The 16,983-nt window shown below is 49.9% G+C and overlaps 1 protein-coding gene across 8 annotated transcripts in view; it reads right to left on the bottom strand.

Annotated features, from left to right (window-relative positions):
- NAV1 (neuron navigator 1) overlaps positions 1 to 16,983 on the bottom strand; it is a 263,223-nt gene that overhangs the window by 20,498 nt on the left and 225,742 nt on the right. For 5 of the 8 annotated variants that reach the window (XM_034667023.1, XM_034667024.1, XM_034667027.1 and 2 more), the window contains 10 exons: positions 15,834 to 16,527; positions 14,882 to 15,325; positions 14,237 to 14,278; positions 13,358 to 13,506; positions 11,402 to 11,572; positions 10,256 to 10,308; positions 9,456 to 9,479; positions 9,267 to 9,344; positions 6,233 to 6,316; positions 5,889 to 6,000 (listed from right to left, as the gene is read on the bottom strand). In XM_034667023.1, coding sequence (XP_034522914.1) covers positions 5,889 to 6,000; positions 6,233 to 6,316; positions 9,267 to 9,344; positions 9,456 to 9,479; positions 10,256 to 10,308; positions 11,402 to 11,572; positions 13,358 to 13,506; positions 14,237 to 14,278; positions 14,882 to 15,325; positions 15,834 to 16,527 — 1,851 coding nt within the window. The remainder of the gene's footprint in view (positions 1 to 5,888; positions 6,001 to 6,232; positions 6,317 to 9,266; positions 9,345 to 9,455; positions 9,480 to 10,255; positions 10,309 to 11,401; positions 11,573 to 13,357; positions 13,507 to 14,236; positions 14,279 to 14,881; positions 15,326 to 15,833; positions 16,528 to 16,983) is intronic. The other 3 variants (XM_034667025.1, XM_034667022.1, XM_034667026.1) reach the window with 3 other exon arrangements.

Below are 16,983 nucleotides of genomic sequence, written 5' to 3'. Positions count from 1 at the left end.
GAGAGCAAGAGCAAGCAGTTGGGGCGGGGGGAGGGTAGAGGGACAGGGAGAAAATCTTCAGGCAGGATGCCACTGACCACAGAGCCCAATGCAGGACTTGATCCCAGGACCCGGAGATCATGATCTGAGATGAAATCAAGAGTTGGATGCTTAACTGACAGAGCCAACCCCGGTGCCCCAAGATATAATCAGATTTTAAAAACCTTTTTTATTTTGAAACAATTATAGATTCACAGGAAGTTACAAAGAATGCACAGGGAGGTCCTGTGTACCTTTCGGCCAGGCTCCTCCAATGTTAGCATCTCGCCTAGCTGGAGGACAAAGTCAGAAGATTGAGTTTTTCACAGCGCTTACTATGTTAACGTGGAGCGGAACCAGGTTAGAGGAAGGGGACTAGTTAGGTGGCTACTTGCAGGCATCCTCCTAGAGAAGATATGGGTAGTTTCTGGTTATTTTCTCACTCTCTCCATGACCAAAAAGGCATCATTAAACTCTAATCTTCCTCTCATACAATTGGGAAAACAAGATCCTAGGATCTACCAAAGCTCAAAAAGCACACGGAAAACCTTTTGTTCAAAGATTATCAAACCAAGTTTATGATCCTACAGAGTATTTCCAGTTATTTCAAACGTGTGGAAAATTCTCAAGAGAACATGCTGACTTGAAGTAAAGAAATTTCCATTTGTATAAAAATGGATATATGTATCTATATATATATGTTTGTATATGCAGAAAATTATTTCTGGAAAGATTCACAAGAAACTATTAACAGTAGTTATCTCTGGGGAGTGAGATTTTGGGGGGGGTTCAGGGAGAGGGATTTTATATATTACCACATACCCTTTTGTGTAGTTTACATTAGGGGCTGACAAGCTTTTACTGTAAAGGGCCAGACAGTAAATACTTTAGGCTTTGTGGCCATATGGTCTCTGTTACGCCTAGTCAGCAATGCTATTATTGTATTAAAGCAGCCATAGACAATATGTAAATAATCAGTGTGGCTGTGTTCTAGTAAGACTTTATTTAAAAAACAGATGGTGAGAGCCACGTGGATGGCTCAGTCTGGTTAAGCTTCTAACTCTTGATTTCAGCTCAGGTCATGATCTCAGGTCATGAGATCGAGCCCCGCGTCTGGCTCTACACTCAGCACAGAGTCTGCTTAAGATTCTCTCTCTCCCTCTGCCCCTCCCCTACCCCGCTCTCTCACTCTCTCTCAAATAAATAAATAAATCTTTAAAACAAAACAAAACAAAACAGGTGGTGAGCCAGATTTGGCCAATGGGCCATGGCTTGCTAACCCCTAGTTCACATTTTCCCCCAAAACATGTATTGCTTTTATGATAAAAATAAATTTAATTAAAAATGAGTTAACTAAAAACAAAATGAAGGGCAGCAAAATAAGTATGTGCATCTGTCTATCACCAGTTACTTAGAGGTTCCAAGTAGTTGTGAGTCTATCAATTAAAATTTAAAAATACGCTATATAGTACTTTTAGAAGCCAAGGGTATTTTAGAATCAAATAATCTTCAAAAAGTTAGGAACTCTTTTGTGCATTTTTAATTTTATGCCACATACATTTATTACTTTTTAACAAATAAAATAAAGGTAGGTATCATTGCTTTGAGCATTTAGCTTGTCGAATGCTCCTAGAAATCCTCCTGACCAAGTTGAGTCTGGGTCAACCTCAATTGAGGAAAACATGCAAACTCATAGTAAAAGAGAGAATTCATTTATTTATTCACTTAACAAATACGTATCTGAAGAGTAAGGTGCACTTGGGAAACCAGAAATAGCTTAACATTCCAGATTCATCACTTATGAGCTGTGTTTGACCTAGTGACTTATTTTCTCTGATCTTATTCTCAACTATAAAATATACTTTATAGGGCTGTTATCTGGAATAAATGAATCAATACAAGTACAATCGTTAGAAAAGTGCCTAGCATATGCCAAGTGCTCAATAAAGAAATTTTTTACTAGTGCCGTAGTTGGGATACAGAGTGCAAGAGGAGAAGGGGTGGAAGTGAAGCTAGAAAGAAACATTTGTCTTAGATCAGGAAGAGGATAGTAGGCCATACAAATGGGTTTGGAGCATATTCTCTTTCCCTTTAACTTGTTTTTCTGAAATGTTTCAAACACACAGAAATACTTAAAAGCATAGTACAATGGACACCCATACGCCCCTTCCACCTAATTTAGCAGTTGTTACTATTTTGCTGTATTTACACTTGTGCGTGCTCTCTTTCTTCCTCCACATACACACGAGTGCACACAAGTACACGTAAGAGCACACATATGTACAGATATTTTCTTGAATAATCTGAAAAGAAGTGGCAGACACCACGACACTTGGCCACGAAATCCTTCAGGACGCATCTTCTAAGAATAAGGACATTATCCCACAACATCATTATCACACCTAAGAAAATTCGCAGTAATTCTTTTAAATTAATATCGAGTCCATACTCAAATTGGAATGATTTCTGATGTCAACTGACATGATTGGATTACACTGCGGGGAGCGTGAAGGAAGGACTGTAGCAATGCAAGACTAGTGAGGAAATTATTGTAATAATCCAGGAGAAGAGTGATGAAAACCAGAGCCAGGGTAAAGACAAGACAGAAGAGAGAGAGAATTGAGTATCTATCTATCTATCTGCATGAATCATATATATAACTCAATGGCTTAAATGGCAAACCAGTGAGACATAAAAGGTGACTCTTATATTAGTGGTTTGGGTGACCACGCAGATGATAATACCTGAAATGGGCCAAACTGCAGAAGGGAAAGTGCTGGTCTGTGTATTTGTAAGGGAGGTGGAGGGAATGCCTTTTAATGCTGGACACGTTGAATTAGGGACACCTATCAGCTGATCTAAGTGGGAATATACAAAAGTATTTGGAAATAGAGGTACAAAATTCAGGATGGGGATACAGGTTAAGAAGACAGAGATACATATTAAGAGGAGGTTGTAAAACTTATTGAGCTAATTACTAAACTCAGCAAGTTTGCAGGATATGAGATCAATATATAAAAAAGTCTATTGTATTTCTATATACCAATAATGAATAATCTGAAAAGGAAATTAAGAACAACAATTCTATTTACAATAGTATAAAAAACAAATTTAACAAAAGAAATGCAAGAATAATATACTGAAAACAGCAAAATACCACTGAAAGAAATTAAAGAATATCTAAATAAATGGAAAGGCATGCCACCCTTTGCCTTCTATCTTCAAAAAGACCTTGACCCAGGCGTGCCTCGGTGGCACAGTCGGTTAAGTGTCTCTTGATTTTGGCTCAGGTCATGATCTCAAGGTTGTGGGATCGAGCGAGCCCTGCGTTGGGCTCCAGGCTGAACTTGGAACCTGCTTAAGATTCTCTCTCTCCCTCTCCCGCTGCCCCTCCCCTCACTTACACTCACTAGTCTCTCACTATCCAAAAAAGAAACCAAAAAAAAAAAAAAAAAAAAAGCTGTGGCTGGAGCTCTGGGAACCCAGTCCCTGAAGACGAAGTGGAAGGAAGGAATGGGGTTCTGTGTAGGAGTCAGAGGCGGTAGGATAAGGTCAAGATAGGAATGATGACTCAGAAGCTATGGGGAGAATTTAATGAAGAAAGGAGACCTTAACAGGGCCAAATCTTGGAAACCTTGGGATATTGCCTGTGTGTGCCTGTGTGTGCATGTGTGTGTGTGTGTGTATAGGAGAGGTTTTTTTGAGCCCCGACTATATGCTTGGCACCATGGTGGATGGTCACATAGATCTTCTGATTTGATACCACAAACGTCGGGTTCGGGATTATGTCTATTTTACACAAGTAAAATAAGTACTAACAATTATTGGTTACATTTTGGAAAAATGGGGGTCCCTGGTGATTTCAGTGAAAGCAGTTTTGGATAGGTGATAGTGATAGAAGCAAATTATGGGGTTAGGTGGGTAAGAGAAGCAGAAGGTGAGTTTGTAAAGAAAGGAAAGAGATAAGATTATAATAAAAAAGGACATAGTGGAGGGCGCCTGGGCGGCTCAGTCGGTGAAGCATCTGCCTTCAGCTCAGGTCATGATCCCAGAGGGGGATCATGGAGAGCCTGCTGCTCCTTCTGCCTCTCTGTCTCTCACGAATAAATAAATAAAATCTTAAAAAAAAAAAAAAGAAAGGATATAGCGCATACATCTCTTGTCTTCTTTAAAGATAGAAGAGACTTTAGCAGCATTATAAGCAGAAGGGAAGGAGCGAATGGGGAGTAAGAGGTCAAAGACGGAGACGTGTGTGTGCGTGCGTGCGTGCAATGGGTATCAACGCTAGAGGGAGCATCCCAAAGCATCAGAAAGGGATCCCTCTTGGCCAGAAAGGACAGCCCCTTCTAACAAAACGGAAGAAAAAGAAGTACGGATCGGATGAACATGAATTGATGGAGTGGGGAAGTCGATGGAGTTCTTACTTGAAAATGTTTGTTTTCTTGATTAAGGAGGAGGCAGAGTCTACGTTCAGAGTGAGGCAGGTCAGCGGTGGAGGAAGGGGCTGGAGAACACTGACAGAGGTTGGGGCTCACTGCTAGTGGGCTAAACAGGAAAACAGACTACAGACAAGTGAGAGGACCATCCAACTGCCCGGGAAGCCTGCCTCGAGTCTGACATTGCAGGGTTTGGGGGCATCAAACCACTACTCATCTTGACCTTCTCTAGCAAAGCTTGACTGTTTGGTTGTTAAATGCTAAGGCTAAGTTGTCATTTGAGCCCCAGGTAACCTCCGTGACCTTTGCCTCATTTGAAGAGTAGATTGCACCCCCCTGGAGAACTGATATGAGGATCAAATAAGATTATGTGTGTGTGTGTGTGTGTGTGTGTGTGTGTGTGTGTGTGTGTGTGTGTTAAAATGTAAAGTGCTGATTTTTTAGGCTTTATTTTTTAGGGCAGTTTTAGGTTCACAGCAAAAATTGAAAGGAAGGTACAGAGGGTTCCCATATCCTCTGGCCCCCCCACATGCACCCCTCCATCAGCATCCCCCACCAGAGGGGTGCATTTGTTACAACTGATGACTCTACGCTGACACATCATTATCAGCCAGAGCCCATAGCCAATATTAGGGTTCCCTCTTGGGGTTCTAGACATTCTATGGCTTTGAGCAAATGTATAATAACAGGTATTTACCATGATAGTATCATACAGTGTACTTTCGCTGCCCTAAAAATCCTCTCTGCTCTTCCCGTTCACCCCCCCACCCCATTCAGCAATCACTGATCCTTTTAGAGCCTTGTCTTTTCCTGAATGTCATACAGTTAGAATCATACAACAGGTAGCCTTTTCTCGTTGGCTTTTTCCACTTAGAAATGTGCATTTGAGACTGCACGATATCTTTTCATAGCTTGATAGCCCATTTCTTTTTAATGCTGAGTAATATTTCATTGACTGGCCGTAGCAGTTTCTTCATCCAGTCACCTACTGAAGGACATCTCGGTTCCTGCTAAGTTCTGGCGATGATGAATGAAGCTGCTATAAACACCCAGGTTTGTCTGAAGACATAAAATATTAACTCCTCTGGGTAAATACCAAGGAGTGCGACTGCTGGGTCAAATGGTAAGAATATATTTAGTTTTTTTAAAAATAAAGTGCTGTTTTAATGATGGTCTTTGACAGCTCTTGGGCTCTGCCCTCAAGGTTCAGGGGAGGACCCATAGGGATGACCGGTCTGCTCTACCCTCCCCCATCCCCGGGGACGGCAGGGTCATGCCCCTGGCCCTGACCAGTCCAGAGTGTCACGCTGAAGGGCATCAAAGAGCCTTCACCTTCTAAAAATCTGATATGGGACTTGGCATATTGTAGGCTAGATAAAAATCTTCCAATAACCCCATTCCTGATCTCCTTCCATCTGTGGTCAGATGTCCTACCTTTGGGTGTGGTTTCTGAGGCATTAAGGGCTCCCTGAATGACGGCCTGTGCTTCAGAGTTCTTTTTCTTCAGAAAGTCTATGGTTTCTCGTAAATCCAGCAGCTCAGTGTCCTGAGAGAGACGTGACAGGAGTGTCATTAGTTGGGATCATAGCACCTACTCTGCGCCAGGCAGGGGGCTGGATGCTGGAATTCTTCCCGACTTGATGGAGAAAGCAGGGGATTCTTTGAGGGGAGGATTCAGGGTGACGGGGCGGAGGTGGGTGGGGAGAAACTGGTGCTCAGGAGAGAGGGGAGGAGGTTAGCCCTGGTCTGTGTGCGAGGAGAACTCCTGGCTCTCATACCTTCTCCTCCGCGGTCTCTGCCAGGTGGCGGAGGCGGGATGTCATATTCACCAGGCTCTGTTCGAAAGCGGCCACTAGATTAGCCTGAAATAAACACGGAAGGAGGTTCCTAAGTTGCCTGAGGCTAGGGGGGAAAGATAGGACTGTTATGGGAAGAAGTTTGAGCTGATTTTCTGTCTTAGCACTGACCGATGCCAACAACCCTCTTGGTGATTTCTGAATATTGATTTCCCTGAGCAGAAACGGTGGAATCACACATCTGGCTGGCCTGAAGAAATTTTCTGGTGGGCACCAGCTTTGACAGCATTAGGGCAAGGCAGGCTTCTGGAGGCTCTTGGACACTTGGGATCGGGTACCTATCATTATCAGAGGTGGGACTGTCCCTCTGCTCTTCAGGAGGGCCATAAGCTCTGGGTCATTCCTATTAACTTGATTTAATGCCTCCATTGTCTGGCCCCCATGGGTCCAAACCTCCTCCCAGTAGTAACCGTTCAGTGCTTCTTTCCACCCCTGCTGTCAAGTGCCCTCCGTTCTTAACTCCATCCCTCTTCTCCTCGTTCCTGGTTTCTCCTGGCTGCCTTTGCAGGGCTGGAGAGAAGCAGCTCAGGAAAACTTCAGGGGTGTTCCGAAGTTTGGCCACTAGATGTCACGTGTGTTTCGTGAGGAGGAGGCTGGCCGGGGAGGGTGGCGCTGAGGCCACTTGGAGCAGGGGTAGCCCTCTGAACCGTTCACCTGGCAGCAAGCTGTGTAGGAAAGGTGAAGGGAATGAAGCATGGCACCAGAAAGGGGAACGCGAGGGGATGGAGAAGCAGCCATCACTGGAGGGTATCTGAGCAGGTCAGTGACCCTAAGCAAGAAGTCGGGGGGGTATTTTGGGCCGATCCCTCATCAGGAGCTTGAGGATGTAGGTCTGCGACACCTGTCACTGCCTCTTGTCGGCCACTGATTCTCTCCCTGTTGGGCCAACTCTAGTTTTCAGCCTCTGCCCTTGAAACATGCCTGGAGGCTACTTTCGTTTGAAGTGGCTGGTGGCAATCCGTCTGGGCCAATGTGAGCCGCCTTGTCCACGTGCACGCCCTATGAGCCTGGGCTCTCCTTGGCAGACCTTTGTTGTGACCCTGAGCTGTTGACTTTCACTGACTGTCCAGGGAACTCCTGTTTTCTTGGCCTCGGGGTATCTCTTGTTCACTTCTCTACATCCCTGAGAAGGTCTGCCAACAGCCTCCTTGGCATCCCTGGACATCTCGTGAGGGACCCCAACAACGGCTGGCTTCCCTTCTCACTGGAGGCTCCCTCTGCTCTGGACGGGCGCTCTTCCTGTCTCCTACACATCCCCTCCTCCTCTGAACCTTCCCTAACCCTCAGCCCCACCAGGGTGCCTGTAAGACCTCAGGGCTGAGTAGTGGTGTCAGAGGAAGGCTGGCACTTGGGAGAGGTGAAATGGCTTGCTGTCCCTCCCTGTCTGGGAGGTGCCCTCTGCGTGGGCAGCTGGGAAGTTCTGTGAAACATGATAAAAGCTCTGTCAGGAATCAGGGGATCCTGGAGAGTTCTGGCATCACGTCTCCTGCTTGAGGGCAGGGCTCTGACCTTCAGCAGGAATCTGCCTCTAAAATTCAGAACCCACCGTGTCTGGGTGTTTGGTTTGTTCTCTCATAGCCAAAGGGAACTTCCTGTTCAAAGAGAAATCGCCCTCTAAATTCATTTTCTTGGCTCTCACCCAGACTTGACAGCATGATGGCTGACAGATTCAGTGTAAATGAACCAGACACACTAATGTTCTCTGCCTCCCTGGCGCCTCTCCCTGCAGCATCTCCCCGATGTGAATTTCCTGGAGTGTGCAGGACGTGACCCAGGCCACCAGGCGTGGTGGGTACGTCACAAGGGAGGGGAGAGGTGGTTCTTGCTTATATTACAATTTTTTATGGGTTCCCCAAGAGTGGGAGACGGTGCGTGACGTGAGCTTCCAACAAACTGGTGGGTGTACAACTTACGAGTGGAGGGTCTGGGAAAAGAGAAATAGTAGAGAATAACCAGTGTGGTAAGGGAACTGCTGTTGAAATAAAATGGAAACATGCAAGATCTTGGTGGACAGTCTTCTACCTGATCCCAAAGGAAGACCCCCCGGGCCTGACAGCTGGGTTCCCCAGAGAGGAAGGGACAAGAAAAAACCCAGAAACTCCTGCGGAAACTGCAGACATGGTTACTTTTGTGTGAACACTTGGAAGGCTCGTGCAAATCCGGCTCAGCTGTTGTTTACAGCTTTGGGGGAAAATGGCTCTTATGTTCTCTGTTTGCAACTTGGTCACAGGGGAGAAACTACCACAGCCTAGTGAGAGGAGGCGGCCTCATTTCCCCCCATCTTGCATGGTAGAAAAATCAAGGCCTACAGAAAGAGAAACTCATTCTACTGGGATGGACGGAGGGCAGATTGAGGGCAGAAACAAAGAATTCTGGCTCCCAACCTAAAGCTCAGGTAATTTCTGCCACCTGCCCAAGGAGAGGGCTAACGAAAGGCAGTTGTGAGTGAGGCAGCTGGACTAGATAGAACAAGAATGTGTTTCTAAGTCGTGTCATGCTCGCCAGGCAGAATGCTAATAGCGAGTCCTGTGCCTGCCCAGTTATGAGGCCCGAACGAAGACAGGAACATACCCCCCAGGGCAGTGGCAAAGAGTTCTAAGGGCTCTGTAATACATGACTGCTTGTGTCCATGGCCAATGGCAAGATTGTTCCCACCTCCATGCAGAACCACTGACAATCCCCCCCCCCTCTAGGGAGTTCAAAGACCACGGGGCATGAACTTCTCCACACCTAGTAATTAGGGTGGGGGCAAAAACGGTTCTCTATAAAAATCGAGACTCCAAGGAGGAGAAGGCCAGTCCCCCAATCCTCTGTTGTAATGTTGTGAACAGGACCCGCTCCCTTGGAATCTAAGTCCAGGGGATACCTTACGAGCGAATTCTCCTCCTTTGGCTGAACTTCTCTGACTTATGGCCAAAGGAACTGCCTGGGTCTTCCCCTACTTTATGGCACTCACATTGGCAGAAAGTTGAGACGTCAGGGTGGCCACTTTTTCCTGGGATGACTCCAGTTCCCTACGAAGCTTCCGGATTTGCTGTGAAAGGGAGAGAAATACAAACTTATGGCTGCAGCAGAAGCAGGAGATCTGGAGGCAGAATGGGGCGCACTGGTGTTAACAAGCAGAGACAAAGGCTTCGCACCCTACCTCGGATTGCATCCTCTCCTCAGCCTGAAGAAGGAGCACAGAAGGAGAGAAAGAGAGAAGGAGGTAGTTACTACGGAGGTGAGGAAGCCAGGTCCCAGTGGCAGGGCGGAGAACTTGAAGAAGTGTGACGCAGAGGTATGGAGAGGTTGAAACTCAGTGTTTTGGCCCTGGCCCCTCACAAGATGGGCTGAGACCCTATCCTTGGGTTCCAATAAAAGATTTCTCTGGAGCTCATCTCCAGCCAACTTTGTCATTGCCAAGAAGGCTAGGAAATGAAACTCTGGTGGATCTGAAGACAAATCTTTACTGCTGCTAACTTGAAGGAGTAAAGAATTAGGGCAAAACAAATCTGAGAACCGAGTTACACCTCACAGCCAAACTCTGTGTGCCCAGTCAGCTGCCGGGAACGCTTGGTTAATTCCATACGCTATTAGGATGCTGGAGTCCTATAACCCTAACCCTACCTAGCCCACCTTGCCATGAATGCTTCCCACTTACCCTGCCACAGAAGGGGCTCTCATAAGGGGATTATCGATTTTTCAAAGGAGAGGGGAACCAAAGATACCAGAGTTGGGTCAGGAATCGGTGGTGAGGCCAGAAAGACCACCGAGGAACTGATGCCCTCAACGGAGTGCTCCAAGCTCTAGGCGCCTTCCCCCGGCCCCACCCCAGGTCCACAAGGCATCATGAACAGGTAGCGGTCCCCCTCCCCCACCCAGTTCCCCAGCCAACACAGGTTCTGTGGAGCAGTGCAACGGCGAGCAAGGGGGGTGAGGGAGGAAGAGAAGTAACGCTCTTACTGAGGAGTAAGTGGAGGAGGCACTGGAGGCCAGGGACAGCACTGAGCCGTGAACTGAAAGAGAAGCAGGACACAGCGTTAGCAGAGGGCACCAGGGGACCAGGGGTTCCTGGGCAGAGCCTGAGGCAGGAGTTTGGATTCTGATTCTGGAGGGCATCTGGAGCAAACAAGAACACCACAGGGGACCCAACTGGTATCACGACAGCCCAGAGCAGGCAGGTGTCTGCTGAGGAGGCAAGGTCCTGAGCAGAGCTAGCCGCCTCCTCCAGTCTACATTCTCGGGCAGCCTGGGGATGGCGGGCCCTCGCTCGTCTGCTCCTGCTCCGTGGGGCACGAGGGTTCAGGGACAGGGAAAGGAGATGATTGTGGACAGGCGTCATCTTGTCTTCCCAGGCAGGAAAGTACTTAAGCTGCCGAAGAGGGGAGTTTCTCATCAGAGCGGCTCAGAACAAATCCTGCCCTTCGGCTGCGCCTCCTCTTCTCAGCTCTGGGGACCATGCAGATGGCCAACGGACTGAAGTGTAACATCCTCGTTCTGATGCTTCCCTAGCCCTACTGACAGAACCACAGCGCCCCTGCAAGGACGCCTCCAGGCTGAGCGGCCTGAAAACACCAGCGGGAAGTCCGCTCTCCCGTAAAGCCCCGTCTTCTAGGCTCTGGCCATTAACACCCACGTCACCACAAACAACCATAGGGCCCTCCCTGAAGCTAATCTCTGGAACATTCTTGCAAGAGGAATGAGACGCCTAATTCTTTCCCAGGATTTAAAAGCCACCCTTACTCCTGATCTTTTCACATTTGCTGAGAGACTGTGGGGAGGAGAGGCGGCTGCTGGACCAGTCAGGGGAGGAGCTACAGTTTCGGGAGCACTCCGAGGGGTACCACGTAACCCTTCCATGCTCCATTTCCCTCCCCCGGCCCCGATGGCAGGTGCTCCATCCCAAAGCCCCGGTGCCAGACGGTGCCACCCAAAGGTTTCTGGGCCCCCAGACCCTTCAAAGGGATGGGAAGAAAGAACTGAAATGGCCCCGACTCGATGTTCTGTGAATCATATACTTGTGTGTGGTGGTGGTAGTGGCGGTGGTGGTGGGGGAGGGGACCCAGCAGAGCTGGAATGAGTGTGAACCGCGCTGGCATGAAGTCTCACCATCGTCCGTGGGGTCTCGGAAGGATCCTGACCGAATCATCCCCTTGGGTCTCTCGGCCAGGGACAGGGTGCTCCCCATTTGGGAGCCGCTGTACAGCTCGAAGGCCGCCTCGTGGGTGGGGATGCTGTTGGAGCGGGTGATTCTTGGCGTGGTGGCCGCAGTGGGACTCACTGGAAGGACAGAGGGGAGGGGGACAGGAGAGGGAGGGGGAGGGCAGGAGAAGAGGCAGGGTCATCAGCTCTCTGGGTCCCTTGGGGAATGGAGCACCAGGAGCATGGGAGGCACATGGTGAGTGGGGAGCAGGAGAGGAGGGGGTGGGGGGGCTGTGGGAGTGTGCAGGCAGCTGGCGCTTAGGAGTGGGGTCTCTCCCGGGGAGATTGAGCCCTAATGCAGAAGGACCCTGCTGTTGGGAATAAAGGGGGAACAGCGTTTCCTATTTTAAAAGACCTTCCCTCAGCCCTGCCTGCCCGGGAACTGTCTTTTGAAGGTCAGGCTGGGCGCCTGGCAACTTTTCCGAAACCTTGACATCACTTGAATATGCCAATGAAATGGGATGTTGGGGTTCCGTAGAATACAACTGGCAGCTGTGGAGGACGAAGAATTCAGACCAAGACTCAGATCTGAATGATGACAAAGAGGCAGCTAGAGAAGGGGGCCAGGCTATGGGCTCCGACAGGCTCGGCCTTACAGGAGGGACTGAGACGTCCCCCCACAAGCGGTGTCCTTCTAGGTCACGGGTCGGTTCTGACGCAGCAAGAAACACAGCCCTCTCTGCCCAGCCTTCCCCTGGCTGGAAGCTCAGACAATGGATGGAGCAGGCGAGAGTGTCAGAATCCGCTGAATCCCTGCCGACCCGCAGCAGCTGCTGCCCTCCGCCCCACCCCCTGCTGGGCTTAGAGCCTCCCAGGGTTCACACCTGCATGGAGAACCACAGAAGCAGGTGGATGTCTAGTCCCTCTGTAAGGACCTGTGCAGAAGACGATTTTACAGAAGACGTATTCGGCCCTGCTGAATACGTAAGGTGACCACGGTTAAGCCCAGCCCCTTCGTCCTGCAGCATCAACGCATGTCCTCTCGTTTGGTCCTCAGTGCACCTGGCCCCGTCGTCCACCCCACGGCCCTTCAGCCACCAGATGACCTTTCCTTACAAATCCCTCCCTTCTTCAGGCAATATGGTCCTGATCCCCAGTTTTTCCTCAAATTCCCCACAGCAGCCCCACAGCCTGTTACGGGTCCTCGTGTTCCCTTACTGTGTTCCTTCACTCACTGAACGAGGACCTAGATCTAGAAAGACACAGCAAACCACACGCCTGTCCCAGGCTCTGTCCTAAAGGGATTCCCACCGGGCCCATCATGGCTTGCTGCTCCCGGGGTTGGGCCTCTACCTGAAGCTTCTTCCCCTCCCTGCCTCTGAATCAGCAGTCTCCTCCTGCTCCCCTCGCCAGCCTTTCTCCTCAAGCTCTTGAAAGGGTGTGGCCAGGACGTGTCTTCAGCGGGGCCTTCAGGGCAAGGCTGGTCCTGGCCCAGCCACAGCAGCTGGGGAACACGTACTTTTCTGGGTTTGGAGGCAGATTCCAACGTTTGCCATCAACAACTCTTCCCTCCTTCCTCTCCGCCAGCCCAGCTGTTTAGGATGGCTGCCCTGGGCGTGGCGGCTCCTTTCTGGCCAGACTGCCTGCTCCCTGCACTAGTCTGACGGGTTTCCCGTGCCATCATCCAGACCCCCGATGCTATAAGCACCCTACATCTGGTGCCCGGGGCGACTTTTCAGTTGAGGATCTTGGAGCCCTTTGCCTTCCGTCTGAGTTTGGGTGGATAAACTGAGGCACCAGGAAGCGACCCAATTGAGTGGGAGTCATAGAGGAGATGGAACCTGAAGTCCAGCTGCCTTGCCTCACACGGCAGGGTGAGCCCTGCTTCATCCCGTGCCACAGCGAGTGACCGGAAACACTGACCTATGTTGGTAAGCTGGCCCTTGGCGCTCAAGGACATGGAGAGCGCAGGGGGGGATGGCAGCTCTGACTGGTCGTCGGATTCGGGCAGCCCACCAATGGTATGGGAGTGTCGCCTCTCCTTGGCCTCCTCCTGGGACTGAAGCTGGTACCTGTAGGAGACAGAAGGACTCAGTCTACGCAGCCACGAAGTGCTATCAGAGAGGCCTGGTGGCTGTGGAGGTTCTGAGCTCAGGACAGGGAAAAGGGGGAGCAGACAGAGCTGCCTGGGGCAGGGGGGAGGGGCAAGACACGTGCTGACTCAGCATCTTCTCCTACACCATCAAGAGGGTCCCGAAGGACCAGCAGGTCTCTCTATGAGCCATCCTGAGGTGGGGACTGAAATGACAGAGGGGGCATGAGAGCCTCGACCCCGAAGGTCAGGGCAGAGCTTTGCGGCTTCCAAATCGCAGGAGTTCTTCACCTCACCAAAGAACTCTGTGCTGCGGTCCTGGTGGAGGACTGGGGTGTCCCGCTCTTGCCCATGTGAATGACCCCCCAAGCAGCCTGTTCTCCCTCCAACTTTGAGGGAGGAAAATTACAGAGCAGACGTGTGGTCAGGATTGGGATAGCACGGGCTGGGACAGGCAGGTGTAGGATTCCCATGTGCCGACTTGTTTCTCCTCTGTCACCAAGGAAGAACGCTGGCTATGCAGCTGACTCACACATCACGGTAAGCCTGGGTAGGACGCTACAAGGTACACGCACAGGGACCGCATGCAAGTAATGCAGCTAAAGGGGACACTGAATTCATGACTGGGGCTCAGGACAGGTCAAGTTACCGTTCTTCATACAGACCAAGGGCCCCAGATACAGGGAAAGGCAAAGACACTGAAGGGTTACCTTAGCCCTTTCTTGGGAAGAGTGTTCCGATCCCGCTGATTACTGTGCAGAAAAAAAAAAAGAGAAGCATGTGAGTCCACCTTAGAAACTAGAGTTTGGGACCACAGGTTTGCGGGACGTAACACCTGACACAGGACATCAGACTGTGAGCTCCTTTATCTCTCTAAACAAAATAGGAAGATAGCTGCAGTCCGCCTCTGGGCTTACACCTTGAGAGGTTCGCGTGAAATGCTAAATGTTTTTCTCTTTTTGGGAATCAGGATGTGGCTAGCTACTTGAAAGATCCTATTAACGTGTGATATAACACAAACCAGTCTGGCCTCAAAAGCAAAAGCTTTGGATGACAGGTGAAACTTACTATGAAATCTTGGAAAAGTCATTTAACATCTGTGTACCGGTGCCCCTAATGTACAGGCATCACAATGATAATATAATAATAGTAATAATAATAATAATGTATAAACATAGTAATTTAAAACTCCTACTTATCTCATGGAGCTGTTGTGAAGCAAACGAAATTACTTAACGAGTGTGAAAAAATGTTCAGAGTCACAACGTGCGATCAAAGGGCCCGTGTTAGTGCTGGTGAAAAGAGCCAGAGGCACAGGGACAGACCCAGGCTCAGCTGTGTCTCTATCCACCCACCTGTCCAACTGCCCAGTTCTGGGGCTTCCGCTCCAGGTCAGCTCTTCTGTCTCTTCCTCTGGGGGTGCAGCGGCGGGGGCAGGTGGGGTGGGGCCAGGAGTACTGCTGGGGAAGGCACTGGGCAGGCTCATTGGCATCTGGAGGGACTCCATGCTCCTGTGCAGGCCTGAGAGTTTGGGGTACATGCGGGTCTCTTTGGGGACACTGAAACCACTCATTAGCTCCAGGCCCTGGGAGAAGCTGGCTGAGTTAATATTGAGAATGGGTGCTGGACTGGGGGTGAAGCAAGAAGGAAGAGGGCTCCCGCTTGCTGAGCTTGTGGGATGCAGATCTGGGACCTTGGAAGCGTGGGCATCACTCGATGATGGCAGATCCAGACTGTTGGAGTTGACCTTGTCTAGGTTGGCTAGTGAGGGTGGCTTGACAAAGCTCTTAGCTGTGGCCCTGAGGGAAGTGAAAATTAAATAAAGTATTTAGAACCACAAAGTTCCAGAAGCAAGAGGCAGATGGGACCTCAGAGTACTCCTAGTCTAGTTGCCCCGTGTCTGGCTGTTTAAGAGCAGAAGCTTATCCCAATGTTGTGAAATACGTTGGAAGGAAATCTGCTGTATCTGACTTGGGGTCCTTCAGTCTTAGTGAGGGGGACGGCACATGCACGTGGCAGACACGGGTGGATTTACATACAAATGGATACACGTGTGTCAGCAGACAAGAGTAAAACCACTAGTACAAATGCTGAAGACAGGTTAAGGGTTGATGGGGGAACAGAATAAACGAGGTGGGTTTTGAAAGAGGGAGAAGGAACTTGGCATACGGGGGAGTGGAGGGGAAAGAGCCATGCAAAGGCCCAGAGGCAGCAGTGGCTAGGCCATGCCTCGCTTAGTCTCAGGAGTACATGGATATGAAAAAGAAAGAGCAGACAGACGAGGAAGAAGCTACCCAGTTTGGGTACCTGAGAGGGGTTGGTGGCAGCTCTGCCACCTTGGTGGCTGGGGGGTGACTGGCTTGGTTCTTGGGAGCACTCTCTGGGGAGCCAATGCTCTTCAGGGAGATGTTGTCCGAGTCCAAGGCCACTGCCTTGGCTTTGGCTTTCTCCTTTTCCCGATCCGTCTGATTGACAGGGGCTGGAGTGGTCCGCCCACTGGCCACCTTGGAAGGTTCCTTCAGTCGGGAGGGTGTAAGGCCTGCCTGCTTCGTGCTGAGGAGGCTGGGGTCAATGCTGCTGCTAACGGGGCGAGGTCCGCCCCGGCCGCCGGTCACGCTCATAGAACTGGACTTGGCTGGCCGGGGCAGGCTTCGGTACTGGATGTTGGAACGGGCGCCAGGAGCCAGGAACCCAGGCTCTACGCTGTTGGACACATCTAGGCTAGTCTTGCGTCCGTTCACGGGCTTGACAGGGATGCCTGAGGACTTCTGGATCTTGCTGAGAGTGGCTGAACCACCCGTCTGCATGACGGTGGCTGTGCCTGTGGCAGGAGGCGGCTTTTTGTAGCCAAAAGATCCCGAAGTGGAGGGGCGGGCGATGCCGGAGGGAGGCTTCTTAGCATCGCTCAGGCGGTCCCGGCCTGCGTCCGAAGAGGAGCGCTGCAGCCCCGTGTTCTTCACTGCAAGTTTACCCTTGTCCGTAGCTTTGCCTTCGGGTTTGCCTGCAAGAGGGCAGGAAAGGAGGTAAGAGTAGCCGAAACTGGACAATATCCTGGCAATATCCTGGCAAATCCTTTTCTTTCCCTCCACAGGAGAAGGAAACATTGTCAACGTACTATAGAATTTTGAGGCCTCAACACAGGCAAGCGGGTACTACATAAGAGGATGACATTTCTTGCCAGAGGAAGGAGACCAGGTAGGAGTGACCTCAGGATTTTGTTTGTTTGTTTTGCTTTTTGTTATTTTCTCCTTCTAGAGCAGGATATTCCATTTTGGTTCAAATGGCAGAGGCAACCACAAAGGTTGTTAAGAAAGAAGTGCATCGAACAACTGGTCAAGGAAGGAAAAAAAGGAGGGGATGTTGACAGAGTATGGCCATACCTCCTGGTAAGTAGAGACTGCAGGGAAATGTGGATGGAGGTGAGAAGTTACCCAAGGGGCCAGCTTTGGGAGCAATA

This window comes from Ailuropoda melanoleuca, chromosome 8 (assembly GCF_002007445.2).
Source record: "Ailuropoda melanoleuca isolate Jingjing chromosome 8, ASM200744v2, whole genome shotgun sequence".
Lineage (NCBI taxonomy): Eukaryota > Metazoa > Chordata > Mammalia > Carnivora > Ursidae > Ailuropoda > Ailuropoda melanoleuca.
Note: the sequence above shows the minus strand (reverse complement) of the source record. Positions and strands in the feature narration are given on the sequence as shown.